Source organism: Crassostrea angulata, chromosome 5, assembly GCF_025612915.1.
Source record: "Crassostrea angulata isolate pt1a10 chromosome 5, ASM2561291v2, whole genome shotgun sequence".
In the NCBI taxonomy this organism is placed as follows: domain Eukaryota; kingdom Metazoa; phylum Mollusca; class Bivalvia; order Ostreida; family Ostreidae; genus Magallana; species Magallana angulata.
In genome coordinates, this window is record NC_069115.1 from 44,500,264 (window position 1) to 44,528,106 (window position 27,843).

The following is a 27,843-nucleotide window of genomic DNA, read 5'->3' on the forward strand; positions in this document are numbered from 1 at the left end:
TTTTCTTGTGACATGAATACTAAGAGATATGACAAGTTGAGTTATTTCGTTGTCCATTGAAATATTTATTGAAATACTACATTCGTTATTTTTATTAAAGGTAGCATCTGGTCAAGCTATTGGAACAGTCACAGGCTCAGAATGTGATAATCATATTCATCTAGCCATGTTTAAGAATGGAGGAACTTATATTGATCCAACGAAATACATTGAATCGCTTATTCCTACTGTACCAACATGGAAACAAATCTGTGATGATTATAAACTAGTCTTCATGGTAGATTCCCTTATACATCTTGAATTGTAATCGTAATATGTACAAAATAAAAAAAATATTCTTTTTCGTTTCAAAAGTACAGATTCCATTTACCAATTCCGATTATTCATATTTGTTGATGTCATGATTGTTAATAAAAGATAAAGTCTAAACTTTATTTTAATAAAATACCGTTATAATGATCAATTAATAATGATTTAAATACTCTTTGATATTTATTAATCAAAACTTCTGAAAAGATGATGTAATATTGATTTTTTAAAGCAAAATGCACTCTCAATAATAAGTTTGTTTCATCTTTTTACGACAGAATTATACGATTGTGGCAGGTTTTATTGTTGGTTCGGATGGAGAAAAGGAAGTCAATAAAGACCCAACATTAACTAATACAGAAGAGGCAAATCCAATAACAGATATTGATGATAGCAGTGGCGGTCCTGTTTCTGCTTTTACTGGCAATGGTAAGTTTTGTAAGCGTTATGGGGTTAACTTTAATGATGTGAATGGTCTAGAAACTAAAATTTCAATTTCTTTTTTTCTGTCAAAATTGGTTTTTTATTTGTTGTCTTCAGTTCTGGTTTTATCTTCTTTGAAGTGTTCCAAATTAAAACTTTACGTTAAATAGTAAACTATTTACAAATATTTAATCGATGTATTCTTGATTATTATGAAAACATTTTTTTGCTTCTTATCTCTTTTCCTCCTGAAAGTTCCAGCACAACAGAACGCACTTTTTGATGCAGTTAAGGCAAATATCAGGAGTGCTTTGGACTTTGACACAGGTGATAGCCAGTGTGCTGCTATAATGGGTATTCCTTCGTCAGTTGTTAAAAGGTCAATTGGATCCGCAATTAAAGGTACTCTGGATATTTATCTATTTTTAGTATGGAGAGAAAGATAGTGAAAAAAATGATTATCAATATCAAATGTTGTAGCGCACGTTTGACAATTATGAAACATGCGATTATGATATCAACTAGGTTTTTTTTCAAGATTATTATTATTTACATTTGCTATCAAGTGCATTTCTACTTTTTACTTATATAAAGTATAAATATCAAGAGAGATGACTTATTTTTAAGATATGTATCAATATAAGATCGCCAACAATATCTTTATCATGTATGATGCTTTTTAAAATATCTAAATAAATCTTTTTGATAAGCAAACCCTGATAAACAGCTATGCTGCAAAGCAACCATTGCCCCGTCAGCTTTTTTCTCTCCGCCTTCTTCTCTCTCATAAAAAAAAATGTGTACATGTACGTGCTAAATACCATGTTCATGCTGTTGTTTGTGTATATTATAATCACATATTGGAAAATCCTTAAATTGAGAGCTGTCGATTTATAAGTTGAAGTGCATGTTATATTTTTTATTTGCTTTTCTTCTTTTGTTTCTTTTGTTTATGTTTATATGCATATTATTTCACTTAATGTGTTCTGTCCTTTCTCACCCCCACTAAAAACAAACTTTCACACTATTGTGAATTATCATTTATCTATTCTTGCATGTAATTTGTATGTAAAAAAATGTTTAGATTCCAAAAGAAATGTATTATGTAAGAAAGCTGTGAAAGTCATAAATTATATATATATATATATATAATAGTGATAATAAAAGTGATATATATATATATATATATATATATATATATATATATATATATATATATATATATATCACTTTTATTATCCTGTAAGAATTTATCGACAGTGTTTTATGAATCAGTTTATCAATGATAAATATGAAGTAAACTAAGGAATACAAGTTTGTGCTGTGTTTCGATATCTTTTTAAGTAATCCACTCAAATCTACTTTTAATCTAATTAACTACCAAAGATGCGATTGTTTTTATGACAAATCCGTTTTTTATGAAAGAGCAAAAGAGAGAATGACAAATTTGAACTGTGACCGATTAAAGCTTTTATTCATTTTATAGCTGTAAGACACAAATCATAATGTTTTTGTCACTTGTTAAAATTTATGTATTTCAGGAATGTTTTCAACGTTATTGAAAACTGCAGATAAATTTTTAGACAAATTTAACTTAAGGAGACTGAAATTTGGTACAATTATGGAGTTTTTAGACAAATTTGGCATGCAACAGAGCAAGGACGCCTTGGGTAATGTAATGGAAGAAATAAAGGTATGTTATTTATATCTTCAAACCAGGAATTCTGACAACAATAATAAACTTTTATGTCTATTAGATTTAATGATATAAGTAAACATATCTTGTGTTTCGCATTTTTGCATTATCTTTGATAATACATTATAGCGAATGCATGTAGGCGAAATGTCTTTTTATATTACTTGAATTGCCTGGTCTTTATTCAAACAGTGCAAGAATACATCAAAATGTTTTGTTACATCATCTCTGCTGATACATGTGTTGGTTTTATTTTGTTACACAATAGTTCTCAACTTTTAAACGACAAACTCAAGGATGCGTTTAGGTATCATACAACCAAAAGATTTAACATTGTTCAAGATGCAAATGTTTCTTAATGCATGCGGTATAATTAACCTTTTAAGTGAATTTTCCGTTTGAAAGAGATTATTCGGGTGCATTAAACTTTTTTTTTCAAATCAGAAAAATTCCCTACTTGACCTGTTGTAAAGCAGTACATAATAGAATGGACGTAAATTTCCGTCGATAAAAAAAATAAACAATGAATAAATAAATAAAAGAGCTCTTGTTATTTGCTATTAAAATAACGAAACATTTCATCAAAGACTGGAGTGTATTGTCATGAGTTATAAACATTTTTATTTTATTTTACAGAAATTGTTTATAAACGTTTTGTTTTATTTCTCGGTTTAAAAAACTAGACGGCTAACAAAAATGATATTGAATGTTTATTTAGAACATAATAGACAACACAAAATGTAGAAATCCCCACGAGATGACAGAAGACCAGCTGGTGAATGAACTAACAGAGAGAGGGAAGGACACCCTGGGATCTAGGGAACAGCTGGTGGAAAGACTTGTTCAGTCAGACAAATGTAACGACTGTCTTCTGACTTATATTTAATGTTGTTTTCATTGTTAATATGTTCTAATTTTAATTTATATTTATTACTTGTTTTATGATTAAAATGATTTTCTACAGCTTGTCCTCTGCTGTCCTTCACCATGCCAAAGAATGTCTACTGCACCTTTGACAGCATGTGTTTGGGACTGGAATGTTGCATCAACCTAAAGTTTGCCCTGTATATGAAAGTCTTTAAAATTTGGGCACGACTTGATCCCTGCACGACACCCATGATGTTGTTCACTATAGGACTTGATTCATATACTTACAACATTCAGATACCAAAGAATATTAGTTTTGATGGTATGTTTCAAGCTCATTAAACTGAATGCAAGACCAATTTCTTTCAAAATCAATGAGTTCAAAAATTTGTATCGTATGCTTTCACCTTTATTAATTCCCTTTTTGAAGGTTCTTTTTTATTCATTTTAAGTGGGTAGATATAATTCATGTGTTATTGGTATTAAAAAAATAAAATAATCAAGTGTAGCTGGTAGATATTGTTGTTACAAAAATAAGAAGATTGTTTTCTGTTGAATTACCAAGTAGTAACAGTTGTTCAAATTACGTTGGGTACATGTAACAATGTACAGTTGTTATATGATATACGGTTGACAAAGGTCTTCTCTCGTTATCGAGTATAGATGTGTAATTAAGATAAAAAAAATAATTTAACACATCGCCAAAAAATTATTTAAAATTCTAAAGTTCATACTTTTTTTTCCCAACCCACTCCCCCAAACAAAAAGACTTAATCTTAACTATTTTGCCATATGTTTGAACTTTGTGTTCACAATTTAAGTTTTAGTTCTTAACTGTTACTATGCTTTTTTAGAGTCCTCTACATCAGTTCAATACTATTTACGACATCTAAAACTTTATTTTTGCTACTTGCATTTGATATTTAAGGTTTTCTATAATTTTTCTTACGAATTCTCATTATTACTTTGGTCAAATTTATTTATCTTTGGGAAATTACTCTTTTACTCGTACACCCTTAAAAATAAAACAGTTTATGATTCTATTAATTAATTGTCTTCAATCCAATAACGTCAGATAAGCATTTGATTGTTTTTTGTTGCAAAGGTTATGAAGGAGAATTGAAGTCAGGAATTAAATTAGACTTTTTTGGAGGAATGGAACCGTCTGTCAGGTAATACGATATCAGAATTCTTCTTTTTATTTAAAAGCATATTGAGCAAACACTTCTAGATAAGACTCACAATCGAAAAGTAAGTTTATGCACGATCAACTGATGGCGTTAATTGTTTTATAACAATAGTATAAATTTGTAATGCATAGACAAAACATATTATTTTATGGAACAAAATTTTTTTTAAGACAATTTGTCTGTCATTGGCCATCCTGGCATGGCAAAACTGTTTTCATTAACTTGTTAGTATTTTACTTCAGTAAAGACCTTAGTTGAAAACATTTTCTTCTTTTGAACTTTGCTTGAAATACAATTATTAACAGGTATAGAATATTTAAGGACCAGAATGTCACCCTTGTGACCATTGGAATTGGTCTGTGTAGCTTTGATGACTCCGATAGTTGTATTGTGTTTGTAAATTTGCTGGACAAAGCTGTGTTACCTGTACCCACCTGTATTGCAGATGGAACACTTGTGTGGCCAGAAGGTAAGTGTTCCTGATGTAAACTGAATAGTTTTAATGTAAATAAGATCATCGAGTTGCTTACAGCATAATAGACTGACTAAGCTCAAAACAGTTTAAATAATGTTTAAAAATATCAAGCAATCAAAAGTAATAGGACATTTTTGGAATTTTTTTCCACAGTGAATTTAAAAAGTTTGTTCCGGAAAGAAGCTCTGTATCAGAAATTCAAAGAGCAAGGGAAATCTGTTATTCAACAAGTTAGATCACAGCTCCATGAGAAATTCTTGACAATGCTCAAAATCTCAGAGGTAAGCAAATACATTTTTAGCTAAATTCAGTCATGACTCTTTTGATTTGTCAACATCATTTTAATTTCAATTTACTTAATACTAATATTTTTCTATAAAGGGGCATACAGGTATAAAGCTAATTTTATATTTTTAAGTTTTTTTATCCACTTCAAAGAGTAAAGGGAATTTATCATTGACTTTAAACTTTATAGCTGTGTTCCAACATGTGCATATTGTGTAGTTTTCTACAAACTTTTTTTCCGGTTAACACTTTGGTTTTAAAAAGACATTTGAGTCAAATGTCTCATTTTTTATAAGAGGAAGTGTCATTAGACTTAAACAATGCAATTATTGTTGTTATTTTTTTTCAATATATGAGAAACCATTATAAACTTCATTAAATGTTTATTCTATTTCAGGACATGCTGAATAAAGAAAATGCAGCCCCTAAACCAGATACTATGACCATAGGCCAGATAAAATCCGAGCTAGAACGGAGAGGTTTATCTACAATTGGTACAAAATCAGAGCTGAAAGCAAGGCTTACACAGGATGATCTAAGTACGAATATACATTTAAACATTTTGTTGAAAACATTATTTGCATACGTGTTGTCCAGCTGTTATGGATCATTATGCTTAAAAATATAAATTGAGTTCATTAAATATGTTAAATATGCACAAAATGCTTTCTTTCTTGAAAATGAAAAGCGGATATATTATTTAAACTCAATTTTTTATACTTTTTTTGTCATTATATAAATGATCGTGGATTGTTAATATTGGTACTAAAATGTTTTCTCTTCATGAAAATTTAGCATGTGTAAACTTCACAATGGAAAAAATACAAAGGAGTCTATCAGACATAGTGTATTACAAACTACAGAAGGACTGTATGAGGATAGATTTGTGGACAGACATTAATGTAAAAATACTTGGATATGACTTTAGCAAAACGCTGTCAGCATACATAGAATTGGATCCGTGCAGTTTTATATTGCAAATAGGATTTGAAAAATACATATGGACTAAAGTCTTATTAAATTATAAATGGGGTAAACTATTTTTAAATAAAATTTGAAAATCTAAACTGATGTTGAAGATTTAATGATATTATAATAATTAATATGCTTTAAAAATACGTTTAAATTCTCATGATAGTATTTATGGCTTGTTCAACTCTTTAATCACTTCATTTTTTTATTGTTTTATGAGCATGTAAGAGGCTTTTGTAAATATACTGATATTATATTATTCTATGCATTGATTTAAAATTAGGCACAGATGAAATAGCTGAAATTAGTGCAAATGTAAAAATCAAGTAAGTAAAGAACAGACAGATTTTTTTTTAAAAGTCGTACAGAGCATGAGAAATAATAAAGGGTAAACTGTGATATTAACATCTGCAATGATTTTATTATCTCTTGATAAAGGTACAGTGTGGATAAAGATGATAGTGAAGGGGTGTTCATCATGAAGTTTGGACTAGTCATCTGTTTCTCTCCCCCGTCAGACTGCATACTGGATGGCTACATTCTGACTAATGTAAAGATCCCTATTCCTAATTGCAGAGACTTTGTTTTTCCAGGTGAATTATAGTAGTTTATGATTCATAACCTATAAGTATTCTAGATTAAAAGGATGAATTTTCTTATAAAATTAGAGTGGTTAAAAAATGTTTTGACTTTCAAACAGTCTTCAATTAAATTTACTTACCTTTACGGAAGCGCTAAATATTGTCTGCCATCAATATATCAAATAAGATTAACAGTTTTGTGTTATATTTTGTATCATTAACAATAAGAAATAGTTTTAGTTTCCTCTTTATTTGCTTGTCTGTCTGGCTTAATTCTAACATATCCGTCGTAGGGCAAAATGCATTAGCATCTCTCTATAATTCATAAATCAAATATTTTTCGTAACATGTGCTACCATAGTAGTGTGTCTAGAAATGATATTTTCTCTGAGTATCTTAGTTGATACATTGATTAAAAATTCTTACTAGTTAATGAAACTTCTTGAAGTGTTTTACAGCAGGCAACCTCATGTTAAAACTATTTGAGCCACTATCTTGAGTCTAAACGCACCTATAATGAAATACCCTTGATTTTATATCTTGTTTTCCCTTTCCTCTTTAGGTGATGGTTCATTTGCCGATCTTTTAGAGAAAATAGGAGGGAAAATGTCAGAAAACATCTTTGAACTTGTTCTCAAGAAATTTGATTTGCATGTAAGTTAAAAATGTAAAAAAAACTGACGTGTGTAGAAAATATTTTAACCTATCAATTAGTATCTAAAATAGTATTCTAAAATCCTTGCTTGTAACACAATGTGTCATAAATATCTTATGTTATTCGTCAAATGACTTGCAAATATAAAAGGAGCTTAGACCAACTGATCTTTTTTTTAAGCTTTAGAAGTTTTCCAAATATCTTGCTTAGCAATCTGAATATAATACATAATATATAATAATACTATATGGTCAAATATATATTATTTTATATAACAATGTGTCTTTTTCATCTGTTTAGTTTTAAAAAAGGCCAAACTCTTTGGTAAATAAATCTTGTAAGCAGTTTTGCTCAAATATAAACAATATAATAATGAGCAAATACTTTTTGAAGTAATGACACATTGTAAAATTAAACATATGATAAATATTACATAGGAGATACAATTTCCTTTAATTACACATATTAAATATACTTCTAGCTGAAATTAAAGTATTGAACAGTTCATTTATTTGAATAAGAAAACAAATCTTTTTAAGGATGTAATGAGACTAGGATCATGTCCCGTTATACCATCTTCTCCTGAAGGTAAGTCAGAATTAATATAAAAAAAAACCTATTTCCACTGTTATGTTGTCGAGTTTTACTCACGGCCTTCCATAAATAGATAGATTGCTTGTAAAAACTACGAAGTACTAGTTAATAAAAACTGGGAAAAACTGGAAAACAATTAATCTAAGTCTATAGTCTCTCTCTCTTTTTTTCTCTCTCAAATACATAATAGAATTATTATGTGATTATCATTTATGATGTATGAATACCTTAATTAAACAAATATGTAAATTTAATTATTCCCCACTGAGCCCTACAAACCATTTAATTGATTTCCACAGGAAGATACTATTACCCACCGTTTATGAATTACTGAAATCTAGTGTACCTCTGTCGACCAGAACTAAAAGTATTGTCACTGTTAGAAGTAAAATCGTTATTACTCTTCAATTTCTTGTTAAATATTTGAAGTATGCTTAATACTTTAATGATTTTCGTGCGCCTAAAATAAAACGATCACAAAATTTGCATGCGCCTTTGCAGGCATGTTAAGGCTTCCCGATTGATTTTACAGCGATGTGTAGAAAGTCACTTGTCTGACTTCATATGATATGACGTCATAATTAAATTTGACTTCACGATCTGCATTCCTGTCGATAGTTCTCAGGGAATGTATCTTAACGTTAAAAGTGAATTATATCAAACCAGTATAAAACCGCATGTTTCATTTACATAGATGCTGTTGTTAATGCTAGACGTATAGAATTTATTCATACTTAAAACCAGTATCAAATAATTGGAAGTTTTAAAGCTTTGTTTTAAGTAAAAGACTATTTATATTGGAGACTCTCCCTGCTACGTGTAAACAACTGAATGAAAAAATTTAATGCATGTAAAAGCCAGCTTGACGCAGGTGAAAGAACACCACAATTTTAGAATATGTTACGTAAAATTAGTAGAGAATATAAGTACCAATGTGAATCGTGCTTGGCAAACCTACAGATTTTTTTTTAATTTATGTTTTTATTCATGACTTTCACAGCTTTCTTACATACTACATTTCTTTTGGAATCTCAACATTTTTTTACATACAATATACATGCAAGAATAGATATATGATAATTCACAATGGTGTGAAAATTTGTTTTTTATGTTTTTAGTGGGGATGAGAAAGGACAGAACACATTGAGTGAAATAATATGCATATAAACACAAACAAAAAAAACAAAAGAAGAAAAGCAAATAAAAAATATAACATGCACACCAACTTATAAATTGACAGCCTCAATTTAAGGATTTTCCAATATGTGATTATAATATACACAAACAACATCATGAACATAATATTTAGCACGTACATGTACATATTTTTATTTATGAAAGAGAAGAAGGCGGAGAGAAAAAACCTGACAGGGCAATGGTTGCTTTGCGGCATACCTGTTTATCAGGGTTTGCTTATCAAAAAGATTTATTTAGATATTTCAAAAAGCATCATACATTCTTTTAACAGATAGTTTGGGATATAGTGAAGACTTGCTAAATTCTTTCAATAATATTAACCAAGTGTCTCTCAAATTTTTCAAATTCACAGTTCTTTAAAAGTAAATAATTTTCCACAAGAAGCCTGTTTTCAATTTTCCTTTTGAGTTCCAACACATTTAAAGTTGGGTAAGTTTTAAGTCTACAAGTGAAAATATACTGTTTTACAATATAACTTTACAGGTTTTGTATTCTATACATGTGGTAGTTTTTATATTTACCAAAAAATATACTTTGCCTATCAAACATTAGGGACACCCTGTAGTTTCTATAACTCTTCAATGTCACTCCATAGTTCTTTTACAAATGGGCATTCTACAAAAAGATGACTGATTGTTTCGGAATCTTGTTTACAAAAAACATTTAGGGGATTGAAAAAGTTTAAGCTTATGCAAGTAATAATTTGTTAGTAATATCATGTGTAAAATTTGGAATTGTAACCAATGGAATTTAGATTCTTTTGTTGTCTTAAAAGGAAGTTCAAATATTTTATACCAATCATTCTTATTAAATATTGTGTCATTCTCTTCCCATTTTAGTATAGCTTTATTTTGGACAGTCTTTTCCCTTATCAAAATATTATACATATCTTTACATCCTTTTTTCTATTTTTGTAGAATATGGCTAGTGTGTTTGTGATATATGGTCCAACTGTTGGTTTAATTTCTTTTACATTGCATTCACCTATTCGTTTTAATATACTCTTTTTTAGACCATTATATTCAACAAAGTTAGTCTTAATACCAAGTTCAATTAAAGATTCAAAACTTCTAAAGTCACCATCTATATCAAAAAGGTCAATGATGCAAACAAAACCAGCATTAAAAAACTTTTCAAAAAAATACTTTCCTTGTTTGTCTTTACCCTTGGGTTATACCATATGTGTTCAAAAAGTGGATCGATGTTTTGGGAGATTATCTCGCTTATTTTTATGTAACTTAGGAACACCTCTGACCAAAATTTTTTACCTATACTTTTACTGTGTTTAAGTACATAATCCCAGCCGTTTATCCATAAGTTATTTATTTTTTATTTTCATTTGAGCTTCTAATAAATTAACCCACTTGGATTTTGATGTAAGGAGTCTACAAATCCAACTTGATTTCAAAGTATGTGTAAAATTGGAGTAATCAATCATTTTCAAACCCCCTAGTCTATAATCTTGAAAGACGATGTTTTTTTAAATTTTTAATAATTATTGCCACCCCATAGGAAATAATATAGTCCTTTATCAATTTCTTTTAACATTTCATTGTTAGGGTTTGGTAAGGTAAGAATAAGGTGGTTTTGGGATAATTAAATTTTTCAAAACCACTAGTCGTCCAAAAGGTGTTAGTTTTCTGCGTTTCAATTGTTTCAAAGTACTTTGAATATTTTGAAATATTGGGTTGTAATTTAAATCTATCATTTCAGTAAGATTTATGGAGAATTTTATTCCTAACAAGTCAAAAGTGTTATTTCCCCATTCTAACTTCCATCTTGAATGATGAAAAACTTTTGAAAATTTTTTGCTCCCAATACAAACAAGTTTTGCTTTAGAAAAAAATATTTTTAGTCCTGATAAGTCGGCAAAAAAATCTAGTTCTCTTAGAATTCCATCTAATGATTCTGGGGATCCATCTGAAAACAGAGTAGTATCATCTGCACACTGTGAAAGTTTATATTCTTCTCCCTCTATAATTATACCTTTAATATCTTTGTTATTTCTTATAAGAATCCCTAAAACTTCTGCACATAAAAGAAAAAGATATGCTGAAATTGGGTCACCTTGTCTACAGCCCCTTTGAGGGTATAAATAATCTGACGCTATCCCATTTTGAATAACACATGGCTTGATTCCACTGTAGAAAGTTTTTACCCAATCTTTAATTGAATCACCAAAATTAAATAGATCAAGAGTCTGGTAAATAAAATTCCAAGATATGGAATCAAATGCTTTTTCAAAATCTATTAACATTAATAATACTGATATTTGGTTTTGTTCAATATAGTTCATGAAATCATACACTAGTCTATTATTTTCTCCTATGAATCTTCCCTTTAAAAATCCTATTTGGTCACTACTGATTAGTTTGTCTAAGACTTTTTTTAATCGTTCCGCTATACATCCAGAGGCTAATTTGTAGACAACATTTAATAGACTTATTGGGCGCCAATTTTTTAAATATTGCTTAGGTTTTCCTTCTTTGGGAATACAGGTAATAATTCCTAATTTATTAGTTTCAGAAAAGTGTAACAATTCAAACCTACAGATTTACCCAAATTTTTTGTAAATCGCTTTTGATTAGTAAAAATGTGCATTATTTTGAAGATGTTGTAGAATGTTTCAACAATTTCTTCCATAAACGAAACATCAAGTTCAACCCCAAGCAAGAACTTCAAAGCATATGACATAACAACATTTTTTCTTAAAAATATTTATGATTAAATGTCATTAATCACCTGCGCGCCGATGCAATTTTAATATATCATTTGCAATATTAGGATTCGCCCGTCACATGATTACAAAGTACATATGACGTCACAAAATGCATCAAATATAATGTTTAACATCGTTGTCAATAAATGTAACATAGATTTTAAGAAATACTCCAGGTTAAAGTATTTTTGCGATGATTTAAATAATATCGTTTTTCAGCCGTATTTTAGCACAGGGACGCCTGAACATTGCTGCGTCCAACTTCAATGTCACTTTGATCTTATCAGTCATTGATAAATAGATATTAAACTAAAAGAGCTTTCTTTCTTCTTTTATAATAAAGCTCTGTTTATTATAATTTCTGACGGTGAAAGGATTATTGTTTGATGCCTTTTTTATGCAAGTAACGAAGAATAAAGAAAAAACCAAGGCCAACATTAACAATTTAAAATTACAATAATTACCCTAAATGAAACCCAATATATGAAATTGAATCAAGTGTTACAGATCTCCAAAATTAATAATATACCTTAATAAAAAGGATAATTATTAGAACTCTTACGTATATTATGTGGATCGTTCATTTTTCGTGTATCGTTTATCAATCAATTCGTACCTTGCGTGTATTCTGTTATACCATGCTTTACAATTACCCTAACGTGCGTGAATTCAATCTTAACGTTTATCTTATAAAACATAATGTTACAGATACGGTATGGTAGTTGTAATAAGTTTAGATTGAAGAATGTTGGCACCTGAAACACTAATCATCCGGAAACCACTTATATATTAAGATGAAGACTTAAAATGTTCATTTATATTATTTGTGAACCATGTCACCTGCCATTTTTTTTTAAATATGGAGCCCCATACAGAAATGATGATTTTTTTGAAACAGTTACTAATTTTGGCATCAAAACTAATTAAATAAATATACGAGTAGAATTATTATAGAATTATTACATGGTGCAGAATTTTCCGACTATGAACCAGATTGGTTACAAAACTAATAAGGAACGAACCTTTTTGATAATTATTTCTGTCAAAAGACACGGTTTATCACAACTGCAAAATTCGTCTATCGAGACAAATTCATCAAAGGTGATCAATATTCTAATATCACACATTAAACTTTATTCTTTTAACAAGATTTCCATTCTAAGGAAAATTTCTATGAACAGTGTATATTCATTTTGCATTTATGCACAGACTGTCCAGCTAAGATTGATGTTCAGAAGAACCTCCCAGCAGCTGTAAGAGGCATGGTGAAATGTGAACAGCCTGCTAACTGTTGGGGAATCGACTGCTGTCTACAACTGACCTTCAACATACCACTAGGAGATACCAAGATAACAAGAAACATCAGATTTTGGTTCAAACTTGACCCGTGTGACTTTTCTCTTGACATTGGTTTTGGTGGGAAAACTCTCCTCAAGACTTATTTGTTGGAATATGAATATGGTAAAAACGTTATTCTGTTTAAACATAAAATTTAAAACAAATGATAACAATACTATGAACATGATTTAAACGTGTTTGTATGTTTCATATAGGAAAGCAACAAAGTTTAACTCTTGGGTCAGGGAGCCCACCACCATTGCAAATTAAGTAAGCATTTCAGATTCATGTAATTTATCATTAATTAATTTTGATATTTTTTGTTTCCACTTCTGATTCTATGACCAATTTATTTAATAAAAGTAGAAGTAAATGCATTGCATAGTGTATGTGCAGGTAGAAATTGTTCAATCATTTGCAAGTTATAAAATTCTCACCCGTTTAAAGTTACAGAATTGACAAAATGGAGGGGAACAAAGGATTCATTGTGGATGTTGAAATATTCATCTGTTTTGACTTTGATGGAAATCTTATTTGTATTCCTACTAATAACGGACTTCATCTCCTAAAAAGTCAAGAAATTCCACTTTGTGATAAGCATTTTCCTCTTAAATTCAGCAGTAAGTACATATCTATTTCAAGAACAGAGGTACTGTATATGGTTATTTTAAGATGACTTAATCTAAGATTTAAATAATTGTTTTTTCATGAAATGACTTTGGATTCAAGACAGTTGTTGTCAAAGAGACCTTAATCACTTTATTTTTCTAAAATAACATGTAATTGCATTATTTGACACTGTAACAAGGTTATTTTTTGTTTAATTGAGATATATTATCAATTAAGCAGCAATTTTCTCTTCTGTGATACCCAACTAAATTCTATTAAACTCTACAGAAAACACACTTTGGATAAGTTGAATTGGAACTTAATTTGTTGAAACTATGAACCCAAATACATAAAATGGTCAAACAAAACGTGCACAGTTCTGAAAAGAAATATTTAACCCGATGTCATGAAGAAAAAATAATTAAGTGTTTTTATAAAATTAACGAGTAATATATTCATGTGCAGAATAAACAATTTTAAGACATCATATTTAAGATGAGATTCATTACGATATCATACATACCCTTAAGTAACATTACCTTGAATTTTTGAGTTTTCGGTGAATAACGTAGAAAAATGAAATATTGTCTTGATATGTTTCTTGAAATCATAAAAAATGCAAGATCTACGTACAGTGCTGTCATCATGAATGTTTAAAGGAAAGACGGGATAAAAATATAGGATTGGATGCACGATGCACTATGCACGATGCGTAATAGAAATACATAAGCTAAACTCAATCATGTCTTATCCCATATTATCCTGCATCCTATAGCCAAAAACATTCGAGAATAAATTACAAATTGATTTTGCGAAACGAAAATAAATGTAACATGAAATTAATTTGTTATACAAAATGAAACATCATAGAATGAATATATACGTCATGTATTCACAAAGAAGAAGGAAATGGATGTGCCTGTAATTTTTTGTCAAATCTGGCATAGCGTAAGAATACAGTAACGGTGAAAGTTTTAGTTTTCACGATGCAGCTTTAAATTACTATAGATGAAAACAATTGTATTACTTCGATACTGTAACAAAAACTTTAATTAATACCCGATAATAGACCGAAGTGTATGCTCACTACAATGACATGAATTTATATTTAAAAAATCCAAATGTTTTCAATACAATTATGATCTATCTTTTATTGATTAATGAAGTAATTATAATTTTCTGTATCGTATTTACATATATCGCCAAACGGATTACCCGATTTCTGATAATCCAAATGGATAAATAAATCATTCTGAAAGAATTTGATAAAATGTTTGTTTAAAAAATAAAGTCCTATTTATTTATAATAATTATTTATAATAATTTGCAATTTTACCGATTTCAAGACTTAACGTAAATTAAGAAAAATATTTCCCTACCTGTTTGTCTGCGTATTTTATTACACTCCGCGTACGATTTAATATTTACTGATGCACAAGTAAATGCACAGGTTACCTCGTTTTCGTTTTATTCATCCTAGCTAGGTTAGGATAGGATAGAATAGCATAGATCTTGTTTTACACGTAGGATAGGATGCACGATACTGGATATAAGATAGGATAGAATTTCTTTGTCAACTTTCCCGATAGCAGCAAGCAATGTACATGTATACATACTAAATCTGCAATTTTCTTCAAGATGTTTTAAAAATTTTATATGAAAGGACATATATTTCTGGACACATTTTGTTTGTTAAATACTAATTGTTTTGGGATTTTACAATGTTTGCAAAAAACAATTAAAACACATAATTTTCTTAAAATAAATACCAGTTTCATTAACGTGATAATTTTTAATTGATACAAATTTTTACACATAATGTGTCTTTATTCTTCTTTAATTAAAACTGGATACTTATATAAGTTATGGTTTTCAAAACGGTAGCAGAAATTAGATAGGATGCCGTTCGTATTTTGCCCAGATTTTTCACTGAGCGAGTGGATGAGGGAGAAATCATTGGATCTAAATGAACAACTCGCAGAGGGAGCAGTCATGCTTCTCCTGGACCAACTCAATCTGACAGATTTTATCCAGCGACCTAAATGTGACAGAACCAGAGCACCGTACATCCCGTCTATTCAAGGAATACATAATGGTATACTGATTATGCTACCTTGTGATTTTTTTTATACATTGTATTTAAAATTATATGAGATCAAGACTATAATGATTTAATGATACTGTTTCAGAGTGTCCCAAAACAATTGCATTCCTGCCCTCACAGATCCCAGACCCAATGTCATGTCACATCCCGGACTACTGTACAGGTGTCGAGTGCTGTGCTGACATTCCTGTGGTGGGTCTTGGTCTCCATGTGTCCGTCTTTCTGGATCTGGACAAACTGGAGCTCCGGATTGGTTTGGAAACAGTAAAGGAGACTATCAAACTCAATGACTATGTGTGGGGAGAAGTCAAAACCATTGCTGTGGCTGATGGCCTCATTAAATTAAGGTAAATAAATGTAAAATATTTCAGTAGATATTAATCGCTCATATACATGTGATAAGTAAGTGACAAATGATGTAAAAGTGCACGTTCACTGAACATTTTTACGAAATATAATGAGTTCAATGATTTACTATAGGTGATTGGAGTGCTTGTTTGGTTAAAGTATTCAAAACTTTTTGTTTGCAGTGATTTATTCATATGATTAACATATTTTCATATTTTTTAAAGATTTAATGAATTGTAATATGTAAAAGTGACCGTTTGGCCGAGTGCAAATATTTTGCTTTAAACAGAGACAATATCTTTTTAAAATAAAGTCGGTTGCTTTGTCCGGTTCGTAACTTGAATACCCATTGACATTAACATTTTAAACTTGGCACTGAAATAGATAGTATTGAGAAGAGGTGCACGCGACCAAAATTTGGACCTTGGTTTATATTTTCTTTCAAGGTCAAGCGATTTCTTAAAAATATTGTCTGGACCAGAACACAGGACTCCTTAAACATACAAACTGTATTTTTACTTGTATCATAGATAGATATATAGCTGAACATTTGCAAAATTTTGGACCTTGACCTTATATTTTTATTTCAATGTCAAAGTAGAAAAAATATTTTAAGTAATTTCCTGAATATACTTTGACGGAAGGACTTTAAAATTTAAACAAAGATCAATATTAATACAGTGAGGTTTGTGGTTGTTAAATTTTATATCTCGGGCCTTTTCTTTACTTAAGTTCAAATTAAGACCAAAAAAATATAAGTATTGTCCAGACTATTTTTTTCAAAATCCTTTGAGTTAAATATTTCAAACTAAGAAGATAGTAAAATTATCTAGAGATAAGAAAAAGTAACCCATGCCAAACTTTTTGACTTTGACCAATTTGTATTTCAAGGTCAAACATCAAAAAATATTGTATGGGCCGTAACATTAGATTTCGTTACCAAACAGCCTTCAAAATTATACCATAGATAGAAGATCAATAACGTTGCTAAATCAGACTAAATTGTTTAACCTTGACTTATTTTGTCTTTCAGGGCCAGACATTTTCTAAGAAATATAATCTGGGCCATAACATTTGATTTTTGATTATACAGACTTTAAACTTGTACCATAGGCACACCAATCAAAATTTTAGTCTTGACTAAATACTTTTCTGACGGGAACATATTAATACACTTAGATGCATTGCTGTTATATTTTTTACCTTGACCCTTTTCTTACCTCAAAGTCAAATGAAGAAAAAGTCTAAAAGAATATTTCTGAAGATAACCCTTATAAACTCCTTTGCCTGAAAGACCTCAAACTTGATACATCGATAGATAATATAATGAATAGTTTGATCTATCAAATTCTTTGACATTGACTTTGGTGGTATCTTAAATCCATTCTAGATTTTAAAATAATCATCCAAGTTATAATAATTTCTTTAAAAAAGGAATCTAAGTATAAAATAAATTATTAAAAAAAAAACTATTTTGAAATGAAAATCAAGTGTTTGAAGAGGCATTGTAATTATTATTCAAAAGATATCTGTATTTTGTTTATAATAAATGATCATCTAGATACGTGGTTTAAACTGAAAAGCTTTATTGTTTTGTTTTGTTTTGTTTTTTGTTTTTTTTTGCTTAAAGTAATCTTAATAAGTTTAAGTTATTTCACCGCAGTTAGATACAAATAAATTTTTTTAGTTGACGTCATCTTCACTTCTGAGTTCAAAATGTTTTACAAGCTTACATTCATGTTTATATGAAAAAGAGGGAAATATTTCAAATCAGACTTTGTTGAAAAATATATATTTATTGTGGATATATCATCCTTTCCAGGTTAAGTGTAAAACCAATAACCAATGAGAATGTTTATGTGTTCAATGTTCATGCATCTGTTTGTCTGAATGGAGGAGACTGCTCCATTGACATTCCTATCCTCAGTAATACAAGGTTACCAACGATAATAGCCATTAATACAGAAGAGAGCAAGAGTAAGCGTTTATTGGCATATATTATATAAATGTTTTAATAATAGTAGTATTTCTCATATTTTTTGTTTTTCAATTTAAAAATGAACAATAGTTAGGACAGTCTAATAACTTATTATTAGTCCTAAATGTGCTAATTGCTGTGTTTAATCATTGCTTTTGAAAATAAGAAAACCTTTATATTTACAGATTTTTCTTTCACAATCTGGTTAAAAGAAATGGAAATTCCATCAGTAAATGATCTAAAAGACAACGCTAAAACATTGCTGCTCCAACAGCTGGGTATTGATCAGTATCTGTCAGACAAACCATGTGATGCAGGGGAAGAATTGTACTCACCAAGTCTTCAGGGATGGAAAAACCGTCAGTATATAATTATATCGAAAACCTTGAGGAAATTTTAAATTAATGTTTCAACTAGAAAAAATATGTGGTAAAATATGAGAACAAAACTTTCATGGTAGATATTTTATTTTTATTTTTGTATTTTGTAGAGTGTCCTTTGGATTGGGTTGTTTTACCAGAAATCACCTCCAACAAAGTTAGATGTGGGCTGTCCTCTAACTGTACAAGGATAGACTGCTGTGTGGACTTCAGCCTCCTGAACCTCAAGCTTCATTTCTTCCTTCACTTTGACAGGTGTAACTATGTCATCTCTGGAGGAATAGAAAAGAAAACATTTAGCTATGGGCTGCTAGATTTTAACACATTATGGGGTAAGTAGTAAAATATCCAAACAAAAGCTAAATTCAATCACTGTGTTGTATTTTATAATGTTGAAGTATCTGTGTCCCCTCTCTTAAGAAGTTACAATGATCTTCAATTATCTTTAAACTTTAGGCCATATGTTCTCTAAAGAACGTTTTAATTATGAAACTTAATGAGTCATGCCTGGCCAATCAGTGTATACTACATATATGCTTTGAAATGGATTAATATCAGAGCTAACAAATAGGTATACTTTTATTTGGATGAAACACGTATTGCCTTAAAGTACACTATTCTTACCATGAATGAAATTTCAAAAAGATTTCTAATACAGCTTTCGATTACAATTAAGCAACATAACCAATATGTAAGTTATTAATTTGAAATCAATGTTTTCATTCCATAAGATTAAAAAATTGTATTTTGTTGTAGGCAAAGAAGTTTCAGTTAATGTCGCAAATGTTATATTCATCAAGTAAGTCATACTCATTTAATAGATTTTAACAATTCAAATACATATATGTAAGACATCAATCACCAAAGGTTAAGATTTTTCTTTTACATTTCACCGAAACTTGGATCATCTATAAATGTTTTTATAAATGCCGAAACGTGACTATATACTATTTGGGCATTATCAATAATGATATTAAAGAATTTATATTCCTTTATTATATTGATGTAATATTCAACTGGTTGATTAATTTTGTATTTCAGTCATACTCTGTATAAAAAAGCTCAAACTTTATATTTCAAGGTTTAAAGCAATTAAATTGGAGGTTTCCAAGAAATATGTGTTAGACATGGATGTTTCTGTGTGTCTGGAACCTGATCATTGTGATTTAGATGTTTCAATTCTGGATCAAGTACTAATTCCAATTCTCAATTGTGACCTAACAATGGACTTTGATGTGAAAGGTGAGTTTTGCAGAAATTATTTATCAAATAAGATGTAATTTTCTGCCAGCACTTTATACTTATCAAAATATAAAGAATTGTTTTTACCCATCTAGTGAGGGTAATCGTATTCAAAAATCCAGTCATGGAAACTTGTAAATCCGAATATGCAATTGTGTTGGTGTGTGAGTCTGAGGATAAAAGTGAGTAATTCTGCTTGAGTAACCTATAAACTCGAGCATAAACACATGTAATATTTGACTCAGTTCCTTCGTATGATGCACATTTCACAGCTTAATTGTTTTCATTAGTTAATTAAACCTTCAACTTTGCACACATTCAACCCGTAGTCTCTGCATTCGAATCTTCAGTCTCGGCAATGGCACATCTGACATGATACAAAATGACAAATGTAAAGTCAACAAGTTTGTCAAATTTTGACTTGGCCTTATATGGCCACTACTTTGCATGCAGTAATCGCGGGAATGGACGAAAAATAAACAAAATATTCATCTAAACTGTTGCAATAAGCTTTTAATGAACGACACTCTTTCTATCGAAAATATACCGGTATTAGATTTAGAAAAATAATTGGGGTATGATTAAAAAATGGACCAAACAGTAAAAGGTTCATATATATATATATATATATATATATATATATATATATATATATATATATATATATATATATATAAACCGTTGCCGATGTGACGAATGATATAATTTCTGTAATATAAATTTTATCATGGTAATATACGATAAGAGTTAAAAAGAAATGCAGAATATCTTATTTCTCTTAAACAATTTGACGTGTAATTTAAACTGGAAAATAAGTTAATCTCTTTTTTAGAAATTAGATGGATCAAGAAATTTTCTAGGGTGGTAAATATATTTTGAGCGACATGGGGTTCGGAAACCGCTGTGAGGTCCAATGTAACTCCCTTGCTTCTGCATTCTAAGAATTTTTAGAGAGAATTTTCAACCGGGTTTTCCGGTAATTGAAATAGTGAAAATGGCGGGCAGACGGGCGAGTGGCCGCCAAAAGTGTACCCTTTTTGTACCGAAAACTCCTTGTACCATTTTTAAGGTGGCTCTATACACCCACAGTTTTTCCAATTTTCAATAGAAGACCACAAAACATATACTTATCAAATATTAAAATGATGATAGGCATACAATAGGTATTTTTTTTTTAAAAATTAAATGTTTTTTCGTGTTTTTGTAAAATAATTTTGAAAAAGTTAACTATAAACAAATTGAGAGAAATTTTTTTGTCATATGATGGATATTTTCTTCGGACATCTAAAAAAATATAACACTTATTAACATTCAATAATGTTATTATTGCAATTTCTTTTAGTATTTCACTAAAATATAATTTTTCATACTTTCTTACTCTGTTCACAAATCATCTGAAAATGCTGCTTGATGTTATAATAAAATGTATTTTAATAAATGTGACATAAACAATTGAATGAAAATCATTGCATATAAACACAAAAAATATTTTAAATTTTATTTGGTATGAAAGTTCCTCAGGTAAGAGTTAACGTTCCTTCGTCCCAAGGCCCAAACACCTTGGGGACTTTTCATTTCTGAGTTGGAGAAAATTTCGTAAATATCATATTGGAATGATAAATACATACATATTTCATTTAAGGCCTATATAAATGAATATATTCGCATTAATGCAGAACTAAGTCAAATAAATAAAGGGGAAAATTAACAAATAGGATTTATGTATCCCAACCTGAGAGAAATTCAAAACAACCCTCCCATCTCTTAAGGTTGTAAAGAACATCTGTCGATATTAATGTGGATAAAAGTATATTATAATTGAAATATTTTCACCGGTTTAGAATTTTCTTTCACAGTATTCAACCAAAAATACGTTTTAGAAAATTTTGGAAAATTAAAAATTGTATCGTCCTCAACGGGATTCGAACTCATGACTTACAAGTTTGTAGAGAACCCACTAACCCATTGCGCTACGCTCTAATATGACAATGATGGGAAAGAAACTTTAAACAATTATACTTGATTTTTAGCTCACCTGAGCTGAAAGCTCAAGTGAGCTATTCTGATCACATTTTGTCCGTCGTCCGTCTGTCCGTCTGTCCGTCTGTCTGTCCGTCTGTCTGTCCGTCTGTAAACTTTTTACATTTTGAACTTCTTCTCTAAATCCGCTTATCCAATTTCAACCAAATTTGGCACAAAGCATCCTTATGTGAGGGCAAATATAAATTGCAAAAATAAAAGTCCGATCTGTATTCAAAGCGGAGAAAACCTTGAAACTGTAGAAAAAGGGGGGTGCATTTTTAAAAATCTTCTCAAGAACTATTGATTCCAATTCAACGTAGTTTAGCATAAATTATCCTTATGGGAAAGAAAATATAAATTGCAAAAATTAAGTGCTAATTCTGTTTCAAATCTGAGTTATTACGAAAATAATAATAAAGGAAATGCGTGTTTTAATCTGTTTAATAGCTTCGGTTTCGGCATCCGGTAATCCGGCATCCGGTAAAATGGGTAGGCAAGATTTGGTCTGGGCAAAACAAAGATTGGCAGTTATTAATCTGCCAATCTCATTAAACTTTCAGGATATTTGATGGACTAGTATATTTGTATTCGCTGTAAATATTGCTGCAAAATAATGCGTATTTGGAATTGACGATTGTCGATCTGCCTTGGCTTTTATTTTGCCACGGCCCGGGTTTGCATACCCATTTTACCTAGACTCGTATTCCATACTTCTAAAACGAGGTTCTTTGTTTGAAGCAGCCATGACATTATACGAAAAAGGGTCGATCTGACTAATGAATTCGCTTGTTGTGAAACAGTTCGCGTATGAAGGGAAATTTTTGAAACATGCAAAATATATTGTTGCCGATTTTGTGAAGTAAATTGAGGCTAAATATTTCAATGCGTTGACAGTTTTCACACATGACGTTGATGTTAGCTTGTTCCGATTTTCGTTTCGTTTTCATTATTTCTGCTTGTAACCTGGGAACTATCGTCTGTATTAATTATTTCGTGATTTTTACGTATCAAATCAAACAGAGACTTTGGTAAATCAAACAGTTTACTGTTTACCTGCGCAAATTGAGCAAAATCTGATGTATCAAAAAATAATGAAATACAATTCATTCTATCGGTAATTCGATCGGCATTATCTTTTGCGTAATGGTAGATTAATGAAATAGGTTTTGTTGCGATGCTCGGCATTTTCTCGAGTTTATTCAGTTTAAATAAAGTTTGGCATTGCTGACGGAAATATGTAGGTATATACATGTATATATATGATTCATTTCGAAAAAATAAATTGTGTTCTTTATTTGTTATAGTGAATGTTTCTTGTGTTTAATTGTTTTCAATTTCTATTTACTAACCATATTTGAGTGTTAAGCTTCAAATTATAAGCAAGATACAGAGATTTGCTCACAATTCTATGTTTGTACACAGATCTTAAAAACTAAAGATTAAAAAAGTAAAAAATTTATCAATATTTAATGTTTTACGGTGTGACCGTTGGGGCGAGCGCAGAAGGAACCACACATCTGTCATCATTGTTAAATGCAACCCGTGGACTTGCCCTAACCAAAAAACTTTGGCTTTGTCTCGAAAACTTTTACCACCGCAAGGAACCCGAAGTTATCCAATGGTCCCTTCCTAGTCTTATACACTTAAACAAACTACCACTGAGCATTAATAAAATGTTAAACAGACTTACATTGTATTAAAATATTTTGATAAACACAACGCCGTTTTTTTTTATGTAGATACAATAATGTTTTATCTTTTCTTTACCTTTTAATAATGATCATTAAAATCAGTAAAAAATAAATTTTGTCGGTTATTTCTCATTTTGTTCCTTGTTGTAACCTGTGTTTTAATTATTTTCCCTCACCCCTTTCTTAGTGTGTGATATCCAATATTATTTGACCACATATGCAACTATATAACAAATACATGTACCGGTAGATATTTTAACAGTTTAATTCTTTTCTTTTATCTATTCATTACAAAATGACGTGGCTGCACGTAGATCTAATAATGATTAGACTTTTCTTTCTTAATAATTTTTTGTCACCTACCTAACGTATGCATATATGATTGGATCAATATGACAATAAATTTAGCATGGAACTTGCATGTGTATTTACTAAGCAAAAAAAAATCATCAAAACCAAGCTAATTAGCCAAAGAGTCACCGTTAACACTGATACTGTGTACTTCCTACATGATCCAGTACATATGCTTGATCCACCTCTAAATGTATCGCGGGAAATTAAAACGCGAGATTTTTGTGACGTCATAGTTAACATTCTTTTGCGCTCGACAGTTTTCGTAAATTGTCGGACAAATTCGGAGAAGGAAATGACGTCATATAAAGTTCAGGTTTTTTTTACGTAAGCTTATTTGTTTACTGTAATGTTTTTAGAAGGATTTTTTTATTGTTAAATGAAAGTGATGTATGCGATTTAGAGGTAAGAATTTTCCGTAGAAACACTTCCTGTTCCACGATGTTGCTATGCACCGCAAAGGATCACTGGGATAGTAGAACGTTTTCACGCGGGTCCACAAAATTTTCTTTGAACAATGTGCAGATTTTAACTCGAATTTCCTCCGTTCGTACACGTTGTCTATGGAGCTCGCTATGCGAGCGGCGCTTCGCGCCGCCTCGCTGCGCTCGCTATTAAGAAAATTTTCAAAGTCTGTTCGTTCAGAAACCAACTTTAACATCTTATTGTATTGTAAACTTAACATTTTTTCATCATTATTACTCTTACTGTACATGTGATCCTTCACTGTGTTTGTGTACATTTGTATAAACTGATTTTGAACCTCAAATACCAGTGAACTGGTCTTGAGTGAATAAAAGAATATAAAATCTTAGGCCATTCTTTTTTTCCATTTTAAATGCTGAATAGGAAATACCAAGTTAAAAATCATAAGCTGAATGTAATAAACTCATGTGAACAAAATATGAATCAAACCTAGGCGAACTGTGAGCTCTGTATCCTGCTTATAACTCTACTATTGACGCTGAAATTTTGGTTGAACATTAGAAAATTTTTATGAATTAGAGTATGTTAAATACTTGTACAAACAAAATAAAAAAATGATACTGTGAAATCATTAGATTTCGTAGTGGCTTATTTTTCGTGGAATTCGTGGGTACCTCTCATCCACGAAATAACATCCTTCATGAATTGATGAATTAGGGTAATAAAGTCATATTCCCTTTTGTAGATATATATGAATACACGAAATTACGTCCCCACGAACCTGTAAAATTTAAGTCATCCACGAAAATTGGCCCCCACGAAATTTAATGATTCCACAGTATTCTGTATATATCTACTCTCTGGGGCCCTCTCTTTATACAATAAATAATGTGAAATCTACATCAATTTTGATAGTTTTTCAGACACGAGTAAATAAAAACGACATCTTTAAAACAGTTTCCATATTTCTGACACATTTCTGTTGTGGGGATAAAGTAATTATCGCTATTCCTAAGAATATCACAGCGGAAAATTAATCTGGTTTGTACGCGAAGTAAATAACAGTCATTTAATTATAATGGAGAAGACAAATAAATTTTTTGAATGTTTTTAATTTGATGAATTGAGCACATTGAGGTACAATTTTCTTCTTCACATCTATACATGTAGGGTTTTTAAAATAAAAAACAATAACTATTAATTTTTTTTAATACAATAACTAGTAAGTACTTAGTAGTTGATGAAAAAAATGTACCTTTATGCTCTCATATATTTTGATCGCTTTACAAAGTGGGGGGGGGGGGCAGAACGAAAATATAGGGATTTGGAAGTTAACAACTTTACAGTATACCTCTACCAAATATTTAGTTTTATATCTTGCGTAGAAATTTCTTATTCTGGTAAAAAATAATATTTCATGAAGGTACAATGTCAAAGATTATATGTATACAAAATAGTGTAAAATTCGAATACTTTACAATATTTATTTTTTGTTTTTCTACCGAGGGACCATATGACACAATATCTTTTGAACGCCCATTGTTGCTCAGGTGAGCGATGTGGCCCCATGGGCCTCTTGTTTATTTTATTTTGACCAACTTCACTGAGTCTGCATTGAACCGACATTCAGGACTTCATACTCATATCCCGTAATAATTGCTTGAAATAAGAAAAAATACAAATTTTTACTTGCATGATGAGGTGGGATGTCGCTTCTTATGTCTCATATTAATCAAAATCTCATTACCAATGTCTTTAAATAGTTTGTTTCACTTATTGATAACTTTGCAACTCAATTGTTTAATTGTCCGGCTGGCCGATCCTGTGTAATTTTTCTCCGGGGGTGGGGGGTCTTGTCCCAACAGTGTGGTAGCGATAAGGATGCTTTAGAGATATTTTTTATTCAGCCGAGCTCTATACTTTAACAATTTGTGTTGCATATACTCTAATAAAAATGTGTGTATATCTGGTATTCATATTTATTCACACATAGGCATAACATATGTATTTTTTTCCAGTTCTAAGAAGATATCTGAAGCCGATCAAATTCTTCACTCACATTTTTATACATTCTCTTGATAAAATGTACACCGAGCTCATGATTTATTTTTGCGAAAAATAATACTTTCTAAGAAATTTTAACGTTGTGTTGTTGTCCATAGATAAGATGATTATAAGCCTACCTAATATATATTTTTTTTATTTATTCCGTCCCTATTCCGGCGATTACGGCATGCCTTTACCTGCAGCTAGCCTTTTCTATCGGTGACGTCACTTCTTTTATATATGGCCATGTCAGAATTTGACATACTGTAAAATGTCAGCCGTGCTATTTCAGAAAAAAAATACAATGCAGAGACTACAGATGGAAAATGTGTATTATAGTGGCAGTTTACATGTATATAACAAACAGCATTTTACAGCTGCAATTGTGCATGTGTAGGAAAAATTAGCTCGAAGGCCTCTAAAGTATTTATGCCTGAGTTTTATAGGTTATACCATCAAAATTACACTCATTCATACTCAGGCTTACACATCAACACGATTGCATATTCGGATTTACAAGTTTCCAGGTCCGGATTTTTGAACACGATAACCCTTCATACCCATCAAACCCTTTTAAGTTTTACTACGATAAAATTCAACAACATGAAACTTCAGTCAGCTGAAATATAACTCAAAGGTAATGATAAGGGGACTGATTTGCAGGTCTCTGCAATTCAGCCATCTTTCCAGACTTTCCAGTTAACATTCAGTTAAGTGAATGGTAAAAATTCATGTTATATTCGTTTTAACATTATAAAATAGTCGTAATTGATAACAAAAATATGGTTTTCAATTTTGGTCAATCAATTGTCCCATTTGCTTTCTGATAATTGGTCATAGGAAGACAAGGACGCTTTGCTACGATACATGTATCTTTCATCTATAATCTTTGAAAATATAAAAGTTTTATGCTGAATGATATGTTTTGCATTGTCATTATATCATGAGCTTTTTCACTTCAGGATTTTCTCTCTCCAACTGGATGAGAGAGCAAGGCCTGTCATTTGATGGTAGTTTGTCCACATCGCTGGCTGCTGCTCTGTTCAAGAAGCTAGGCATTGATTCCTTTCTGAAGGACCCTTCATGTGACAGGACAGAGTCGCCAAACAGCGTCAACAAAATCCTACAGAGTGGATGGTCCTCAGGTATCTCATCTCATATCATCTCATATCGCATGGACTATTTTATATCCACCATTCTTTTTGGAAGTCTGAGATTAGACAGTATATTTGCATGTACCTAATCAAAATTATGTTTTTATTCTTTTATAAATATCAACGAGCATTTGATGTATATATATATATATATATATATATATATATATATATATATATATATATATATA

At 30.4% G+C, this 27,843-nt stretch overlaps 1 protein-coding gene across 1 annotated transcript in view; it reads left to right on the plus strand.

Moving 5' to 3' along the window:
• LOC128183252 (uncharacterized) overlaps positions 1 to 27,843 on the plus strand; it is a 181,761-nt gene that overhangs the window by 40,935 nt on the left and 112,983 nt on the right. Inside the window, exons 26-51 of the mRNA XM_052852197.1 lie at positions 101 to 277; positions 588 to 738; positions 988 to 1,134; positions 2,274 to 2,425; positions 3,147 to 3,285; positions 3,393 to 3,617; positions 4,401 to 4,467; positions 4,791 to 4,954; positions 5,114 to 5,241; positions 5,643 to 5,784; positions 6,041 to 6,277; positions 6,501 to 6,543; positions 6,656 to 6,810; positions 7,361 to 7,452; positions 7,993 to 8,041; positions 13,173 to 13,424; positions 13,517 to 13,571; positions 13,749 to 13,921; positions 15,832 to 16,005; positions 16,100 to 16,361; positions 18,185 to 18,339; positions 18,526 to 18,699; positions 18,831 to 19,052; positions 19,477 to 19,519; positions 19,802 to 19,962; positions 27,461 to 27,643. Coding sequence (XP_052708157.1) covers positions 101 to 277; positions 588 to 738; positions 988 to 1,134; positions 2,274 to 2,425; positions 3,147 to 3,285; positions 3,393 to 3,617; positions 4,401 to 4,467; positions 4,791 to 4,954; positions 5,114 to 5,241; positions 5,643 to 5,784; positions 6,041 to 6,277; positions 6,501 to 6,543; positions 6,656 to 6,810; positions 7,361 to 7,452; positions 7,993 to 8,041; positions 13,173 to 13,424; positions 13,517 to 13,571; positions 13,749 to 13,921; positions 15,832 to 16,005; positions 16,100 to 16,361; positions 18,185 to 18,339; positions 18,526 to 18,699; positions 18,831 to 19,052; positions 19,477 to 19,519; positions 19,802 to 19,962; positions 27,461 to 27,643 — 3,922 coding nt within the window. The remainder of the gene's footprint in view (positions 1 to 100; positions 278 to 587; positions 739 to 987; positions 1,135 to 2,273; positions 2,426 to 3,146; positions 3,286 to 3,392; positions 3,618 to 4,400; positions 4,468 to 4,790; positions 4,955 to 5,113; positions 5,242 to 5,642; positions 5,785 to 6,040; positions 6,278 to 6,500; positions 6,544 to 6,655; positions 6,811 to 7,360; positions 7,453 to 7,992; positions 8,042 to 13,172; positions 13,425 to 13,516; positions 13,572 to 13,748; positions 13,922 to 15,831; positions 16,006 to 16,099; positions 16,362 to 18,184; positions 18,340 to 18,525; positions 18,700 to 18,830; positions 19,053 to 19,476; positions 19,520 to 19,801; positions 19,963 to 27,460; positions 27,644 to 27,843) is intronic.